At 43.0% G+C, this 8552-nt stretch overlaps 1 protein-coding gene across 1 annotated transcript; it reads left to right on the forward strand.

Annotated features, from left to right (window-relative positions):
• The first annotated feature begins 3740 nt into the window (after nt 1–3740).
• Nucleotides 3741–8134, forward strand: LOC119272289 (DNA-directed RNA polymerase V subunit 7-like). The gene is made up of 2 exons (XM_037553827.1): nt 3741–3851; nt 7425–8134. The coding sequence occupies exon 2, from the start codon at nt 7435–7437 to the stop codon at nt 7960–7962; it is 528 nt and encodes a 175-aa protein (XP_037409724.1). The 5' UTR covers nt 3741–3851; nt 7425–7434; the 3' UTR covers nt 7963–8134.
• Nucleotides 8135–8552: the final 418 nt, after the last annotated feature.

The raw sequence follows: 8552 nt of genomic DNA on the forward strand, positions 1-8552 counted from the left end.
GGGGGGGAGCATCTCATGCACATGGTCGGGGTTGCAGCAAAACGGGCGGTGGTAGTCTCACAGCGCTTATAGGTCACCGATGGTCGCTTCGTCGACGACACTCACCGCGGCCACCCATGAGCTCACCTTCGCGTGCTGCGAGGAAGAAGGAACGGAGGAGGACGAAGAGATAAGGTTGCGTTAAAAAAACAATTCGCGTGGGCCTCTCTGTGTCCAGCACGGAGGGCTGCCAGGCGCACGATTCAAAACTAATCACACGGCTTGCGATCGTCCAGCATAAGTTTCGGTCGGCGCCCTGGCTGTAAACGTTGACCTAGTTTTTACTATGTGGTGGTGAGGCCAGCTGCGTGGTGCTCCCTTTGCCAAACGATGTGTGTGTGGAGGGATTTGTGAAGGCAAAGCACGCGATTCGCGCGTTCACATAAATCCATGCGAGACAAATATCTGACGGTTCAACCAGCCTCATAGCACGGCCTCCGAAGCGGCTTAAAACTCGCAAACGTCAATCGATTGATTTGTGGCAGCCACCTTAGTTGCCACATGTGCTTAGATTCCAGTCAACTCTTACGATTTGTTTACCACCTTTCGTTACATGCCTGATTTGTTTTCTTCAGACTGAAGATTGGGGCCAGCTTATACAGATATGGATTAAAAATAAAGTAACAATTGATACACGGTGCACGCGCGTATATTTTATGGGCCTCGACACATTACCAACAGATCACCAATTATTGTGAGTTTCTTGATAACATTCTCTAATTAAAGGGAGGCGAGCACGTATTCCTTTAAAAATACATATTTTTTTTATTATTAAAGGTGATTTTATTAATTCAAAATATAGCATCAAGCAGATACAACATAGAATGACCGACACCCGGTCTCTGCATAAATAAAGGCATATCTCAGGCTGATCCTCAAAGCGCCCGCATTTGTTCAAACCGAGAAGTCCGGACCCATTTTGCCATCCAAGACGGTACCCTATCAGTGTGCAGAGTGGTCCTGACGTTGGTTTCCCACAAACCGAAAGCAAAATGAGGGTGGGGGGGGGGGGGCTCTGCGGGAGTCCAGACTGCCGTCACGTAGGGCTCCGACACCCCTGGCCCATTCAAATCCCCCTTCGGGTTCACTTTTCTTCCACTCCGCCCCTACTGCCCCCTTTGCGTCTGCACCCTCCTCATTCGCCGCTGCCACTATACCTCTCCGGCCGCCGCACATGCATCATAGGACGTCCACAAACCCCACCAATGTGCCTACCTTCTTGGACTACGCTGCCGTCCACCTAGGATCCCTCCGCAGCCAGATACCCTCCATCCCCCTACCAACGACGTCCATGGCGGACACCACGCTTATGTTCGGTCAAATGAAATTAAGCTTTTTTTAAAAATTCTTGTTCTTTTCTAGAATAAGCACGATGGCGGGGTACTTGGTGAAGGAGGATGAGTTGTTGTGTGATGTGTGGTTGGTCGTTTCTGCAGACTTTGTATGCAGGAACTCAAGGGGCTTGATCTTTTGGTAGTGTGTGCCTGGTTCATTTCATGTGCGAAAACACTTCACGCCCGACGAGATGTACGTCATCCATGAACGCAATATGAGGTCAATTTCGCATCGATGGTTCACCGTCTGCAACGTTGTCAGCAAGTTTTGCGGCTCGGATGAACAAGTGAAGACAATGTGGCCATTAGGCGTGTCAACCATGGAGATAATAAGTTTGGCTTCTTGTTGCTCTACATGTTAGTTAATCATTCATTCATTCAGTGTTGCTCTACACGTTGTATAGCCCTCACGCTCTGCCACGATGTACTACAGGACTGAGGGTAAGCCACTCATGCACGTACATTGTTGGATAAAGCTCAAGGGGCAGCATGTGTGGGACGACATGTGTCGGGTCTGAGATTTGATTCTAATATCATTGAATTTGGAATCGGTGAATTCGAATAACTTGTTGAACATTCTCTTACCTCGTTGAATTTGAAGCATTGTTGTACTACAGATATTTGCATGCTATTTATGGATGAAGTGTGCTATGCTTAGAGTGTTGTGGGTTTGGTTTAGCTAACCGGACAAAATATCATTCGTTTTAGGTAAATTATGTTTGAACTTTGCTGCATTTCATCGTGTTTCATGAAATTCGTTCCGTTTGTTCAAATTTATTGTGAAATGGATGCGGGCACGGTTGGATGGTCGGCTCCCGCATCACTGTTCGTGGACTAGTCCCAATCGGTCATGGACGAATACAATTTCCCATTTAGGGGGTCAGAGTTGCACACAGCCAAAAGTAACAAGTCTAACTATAAAATAAGTCAACATAATGGGACCAGTAAACTTTAGCTATAGTTTCAATAATGTTCTCACTAGTATGTACTACGTCTAATTCGAATTATGTGGTTCCTTTTTGTAGTTTCCACTTCTTGCCAACATATTGAGCGATCACACTAATGTAGTCTTGTTTTGTGCAACCACTCCAGTTACCAGATGTTAAAGAGCCTGAAAAAGTGCATGTGGTAAAGTATGCCTTTATTTTCTTAAGACCATTTTTGCATAACTTTCTCATATCCCTAGTTGTAGTTTGTCTAGAAACTGGTTTGAAATTAGGAGTATGAGCCATCTAAAATAATAAAGGATACCCGGGGGCTTGATGTGGGAATTGGTTGATGAAAATTTCAGTTGGTAACATGAGAACCAAAATTAAAAATATATATGACTTATTATATTTGATTATGTATAGTTGTAATAATATTTATTCAATACATGTAGAATGATTAAATGGAAACATTTTTCTATGCATGATTGAATGTTGCGGTGGGTCATTTTGCATGCATGATTGCATGTTGAGGTGTGCCTTATCGCATTCGTAATTGTATGGTGAGGTGACATGCTTTTATGTTGAGATAAATAAATCAGTAGGGTCGAATCTCTTAGGTATATATAGGATTTTGTAAAAGCGACAGACTCACGAAAACATAATGGTATATCATTAGCAGCAATTAAACGACAAAGAGCTTCTACGAACATTAGCATGATAGCGGAAATTATGTATCTGATGGTTTCCCAATCCAGGGTCTTTCATCACGTCGTTTGCTAGTCAGGTGGGTTGGCTGAGGACCCCTAAATCGGCTCACTCAGTTGGGCTCACCCTGCTCGTTGGCCACCTCGCTCGCTAGCTCACTGTTAAAGAAACCACTAGGTGTTGGTTCTTAAAGAAAGAGGCACCCTATTTTCTAAAATGAAGTCATGAAATTGTCAAAAAATATGAAAATTTTGAAAAAGTATGTGAATAAAAAATGATCATAAATTTGAAGAGCATTCACGAGTCTGAAAAAGTTTGTGAATTTAGGATAAGTTAGTGAATTTTAAAAAGTTCATGGGTTTGAAAATAGTTCACGGATTAAGAACACTTCATGACTTTTTGAAAAAGTTCACAAATTTTAAAAAAGTTTGTGAATTTTCATAAAGTTCATATTTTTAAAATTACTTATTTGAAAATTTTACAAAAAAATAGGAAATAATTCATGAATTTGGAAAAAAAATCACCAATTTGAAAAAAACCCGAAAAAACCGGGCCGAAAAAAACAGTAACGAAAATAAAAAGAGCGGAACCTTCCCAAAATCGATTGGGAGCTTCACAGAAACGTGCGTGCGTAGATGGGCCGGCCCAGTAAATCTAGCGAAGGGAACAGCGTGGCCGGCGCTAAATAGGATTTCGCCGCATGGACTTCCTTCTCCGCTCCGCGAACCAGCCCACCGAACCGAACCACACTCGTCTTCTCCTCCTCCCCGTCGTCTTCTCCACTGGACTCCCCTCGACTCGGCTGGAGGCGGCGTGGACGTGGTACGGTTCCTTCACCCCAACGGTAAGGAAGCCCTTCGCCCGCCTCAGATCCTTGATCTTTCGCTCGCAAATCGAACTCGTTCTCCCTCCGGCAACAACCCAGTTAGTCGCGGATTGTTTGCTCTTGGGCCTTGGCGCGTGGCGATTGAATTCTCGGGTCGCGGCGGCTTGCGGGATGCATCCGCCCGCTGCGCATCCCGTTAGGGTTTACTGCCTTTTACCCCCAAATCCTTCCATTTTCGTGCGTGTTTGATATGATGGCTTTGACATGATCTCGTTTCCCCCAAATATTGTGGGGTTTAACTAAACCCTCACCCGGTGCTTTAAGTCTGCCCCTAGAGTCTAGAGAGGAGTCGAGTTGATGTATTTCCTGAGAATTGGGGTAAAGATGTGCTACTCGTATTGATACTAGAGCAGGTAATTCTTTTAGAGCCTTCAAAAGTCTGGAATTCATTGTGAGAAAGTGTCCCTCTTTTTATGGCGCCTGACTATAGAACCAGGTTGAACTTTGCATTTGAAGGACATATGATCTGGGTCATTTTCTCATTAAAATTATGTTTCTCAGTTATCTTATCTCGAAATTGCACAGTAATCTGCAACAAAGAATTAACTGGTGCTTACAGCACGGTAATGGACTTGGTGCTTGTATGTACTGGTGTTTTTTTCATTTAGTACTGATCGATCATGTTAAGACTTAAGAGTGTTGTCATGCCCTCATAACAAAAGCTTGAGCCGACTAATTTGAGCAGGCAAGAAGCTGTGATTTTCTTAATAACTGGCAGGAAGATGTGATTGATTAGGTCATGTTCAGTAAGTTTATAGCAATAGTAAACCCTTTGTGGCCTTTTGGTCATTACAGTAGGCTACCCCACTTTCAAAATTATCATAAATAATAGTAGAAATCTAGTAGTCCCGGTTCAATCCAGAACCGGGACTAAAGGGCGCGGCCACGTGGAGCTCCACCTTTAGTCCCGGTTGGTAACACAAACCGGGACTAAAGGAAATTTTACGATTTTTTTTTATTTTCAAATTTCTGAATTATCTTAACCTCTAGTCAGTAATCTGCAACAAAGAATTAACTGGTGCTTACAGCACGGTAATGGACTTGGTGCTTGTATGTACTGGTGTTTTTTTCATTTAGTACTGATCGATCATGTTAAGACTTAAGAGTGTTGTCATGCCCTCATAACAAAAGCTTGAGCCGACTAATTTGAGCAGGCAAGAAGCTGTGATTTTCTTAATAACTGGCAGGAAGATGTGATTGATTAGGTCATGTTCAGTAAGTTTATAGCAATAGTAAACCCTTTGTGGCCTTTTGGTCATTACAGTAGGCTACCCCACTTTCAAAATTATCATAAATAATAGTAGAAATCTAGTAGTCCCGGTTCAATCCAGAACCGGGACTAAAGGGCGCGGCCACGTGGAGCTCCACCTTTAGTCCCGGTTGGTAACACAAACCGGGACTAAAGGAAATTTTACGATTTTTTTTTATTTTCAAATTTCTGAATTATCTTAACCTCTAGTCTGTAATCACCACCCCTCATCACTTCTCAATTTATCCTCTAATCACCCCTCATCATTCCAAATCATCTAACTTCCCAAAGGGTCACCCATCCTCCCACTCCCCCAGCCTGAGCACGCTTAACTTCTGGGTTCTATTCTCCCTCGCTCCAAGTCTGCACTTGTTGTTTTCCTGACAATACTAAGATGTCGATCCTATTAACCTTCAGGAATTTTGCTTGAGCATGAAGTGACACATTTCATAGTTTTATTTTGAAACTATTGTTTTAAAAAACAATAATTATTTAGTAACACTAATATTTCTTGAATAATTAGTTTGACCATTGTTTGACCACAGTTTGACCAGATTTGACCAAAATTGAAATAACAGAAATAATTATTTAGTAACACTAATATTCTAGAATAATTAGTTTGACCATTGTTTGACCACAGTTTGCCCACTGTTTGAATTTTTTCGAATTTTTTCACTCTAGATCTTAAAAGCCCCGTAACCTTTTTTCTATTAGGTTTTTGAGGATTTTGAAAATGTTTAACGGGGTTCCCCCGGTTAAATTCGGATGTAACTTTTTGAGTAGATGATTTTCATATAAAAAACTTTTTCATCCGAGTTAGTATGCAAAAGTTATGCCCATTTTTACAAATTTCAGAGAGATTTTGCAAATAAAGTCAAAATTCACATTTGCAAATTTTCCCAACAACTAGACCACATATCACATGGGAAACTTATTTTCTTTTATTTTTTTAACATTTCCATCATTTTCTTTTATTTTTTCTAAAACTGAAAAGGCGATCCACCGGGGGGGTAGATTTTGAAAATGGGACCTTTAGTACCGGTTCGTGGCACGAACCGGGACTAAAGGTCTCAACCCCATTAGTCCCGGTTCGTGCCTCAAACCGGGACTAAAGGTCTAATCTTTAGTCTCGGTTTGAGGCACAAATCGGGACCAATGGTTGTGGGCCAGGAGCGATGCCCATTGATCCCGGTTCATCCTACCAACCGGGACCAAAAGGTCCAGATGAACCGGGACCAATGGCCCACGTGGCCCGGCCGGCCCTCTGGGCTCACGAACCGGGACCAATGCCCCCATTGGTCCCGGTTCTGGACTGAACCGGGACTAATGGGCTGACCCGGCCTAGACCAAAGCCCTGTTTTCTACTAGTGAGTGCTAATAGTTGGGATCTTGGTAGTTGGGATGGTAGACCACAGCAAGAGATGTCCTCTCTAGTGTTGACTTAAGCATAGGCAAATGAACTAGCCGGGATCTTGTGTATGCAATAACGCTACAGACCACACACGGTCCAATACACTGGTGCCTGCGTGTGCATGTCAATTGCGCATAGAGGTGTTTGATTGCTGAGCTGTAGCCGCGTTGGTTAAATGGGAATCACCTTATTGTTTTGGATTTTCTTATTTTCCTTAACTATAGTTTGTATTGAGGTTGGTGCGAAATTTTCATACAAGAATGCTTCAGCACTATTCTTTTGGTAAATTTGTATAATTTGGCAAAGAGTTCCCTCTTTAGAATAATTGTGTATGTTATACAGCAAATAGGTTTAAATTCCTGAGAGTGTATAATTCACAGCAAATAAAAACCATGAATGTGAGCTTTCACTATAGCATGCGTAGTATATTATTTTGTTTTCTATAAAAAGTAGAAACACCATGGCTCTGTGTTCATCTGTAGGACATCTCAAGTAGAAACACTTTGTCCTTTACATTTCCCCCTCTTTACTACTACCTCCGATCCTAATAAGTGTCGCAGTTTTGAACTAACTCCAGTTCAAAACTGTGAAACTTATTTTGGATCGTAGGGAGTACTCATTCTGTAAAGAAATATAAGAGCGTCTAGATCACTACTTTTACGGAGGGAGTAGTATTTTCTTTATTGCTGATAGTTTGATTTGATGTTTGTTTATGGACAGTAAATTTGCAATGGGTTGCCCTATATAATAGAAGGAAATCTCGTTTTTGTTTTTCTGCCCTGTAATCCTAAAGCACGAAGCATACTATTCAGTGAAGAATTGTTGCACCACTTGAAGGCCTATGTTCATGTTTAAATTTGACTTTTGGCAGGTAGTCAACCATGGTTTTCCTTCAGACAGAGATGTGCTGGAATGTACTGATCTCAGCTGGTCAGCTGAGCCCCAAGGGTCTGCTGCTCCGCAAGTCTATCATTGTGCGTCTTCTGGAGGACGTAACCAACAGGAAGGCCTCCAAGGAGCATGGCTACTACATTGCTGTCAATGGGCTGAAGGAGATATCTGACGGGAAAATTCGTGAGCTGACCGGAGATGTTCTTTTCCCGGTCACATTCACCTGCATCACTCAGAGGCCTATGAAGGGCGATATCTTGGTCGGCTCCGTGGAGAAGATCCTCAAGCATGGCGTGTTCCTCAAATCTGGGCCGATGGAAAACATCTTCATGCCGGCGAAGTCAATGAGCGACTACAAGTACATGGGCGGTGAGAACCCCATGTTCATGAAGGACTACTCGAAGCTGGAGAAGCACACCATCGTGCGCTTCAAGGTCATGGGGTTCTGCTGGATGGAAGCAGATCGCCAGTTCCGGCTCCTCGCGACGATGGCTGGTGATTTCCTTGGGCCGCTGTGATCAGCTTCGACAGGTTAACCATGGTCCCTGATTTATATTTTGTTATCCTGGTGGGTGATTGGATGGGTCTGCGATGTGTTACGTCTAATCTAATTTGCTGTCTGTACTTCGTTGTCGTGATGACTGATGGCACATAGTTGTTTTAACTTGTCGAGTTGATGCGAGCTCTAGCTGTGATGCCAACGATATCTCGCTCCATATTTCAACACATCAGTGCGCGGGCGTGGGTGTGTGTGGTCTGAATTTACTAGGATCATGTGCATCGGAATTTCTATCCCAGGCAAAAATGCATAATCCATTTACTCGGACTTTAGAAACTCTATAATAAACATACTCATGCAGGAAGCAACAGCATGGCAAGTCCACAAGCAGGCGACTTCGAGCGCCAGGTTCCCGAGTAAATCACAATTGACATGACTGGGGAACCTTAAACCTTGTAAAAAGAATACGAAACTACTATACGGGATGACGTTTCCTTAGCCGGTTTGATGATGATAGTAAATCTGCGGCTGAGCTGCAATTTCTACTATGCATGGACGGTTCTAACCATAGCGTCATGCAAACATCGGCTGGTGCCTGGTTCTGATGCA

Source organism: Triticum dicoccoides, chromosome 1A (genome assembly GCF_002162155.2).
Source record: "Triticum dicoccoides isolate Atlit2015 ecotype Zavitan chromosome 1A, WEW_v2.0, whole genome shotgun sequence".
NCBI lineage: Eukaryota > Viridiplantae > Streptophyta > Magnoliopsida > Poales > Poaceae > Triticum > Triticum dicoccoides.

Bases quoted from the DNA above. Each gene is read 5' to 3' on its own strand.
- LOC119272289 (XM_037553827.1), top strand. From the start codon at position 7,435: ATGGTTTTCCTTCAGACAGAGATGTGCTGGAATGTACTGATCTCAGCT.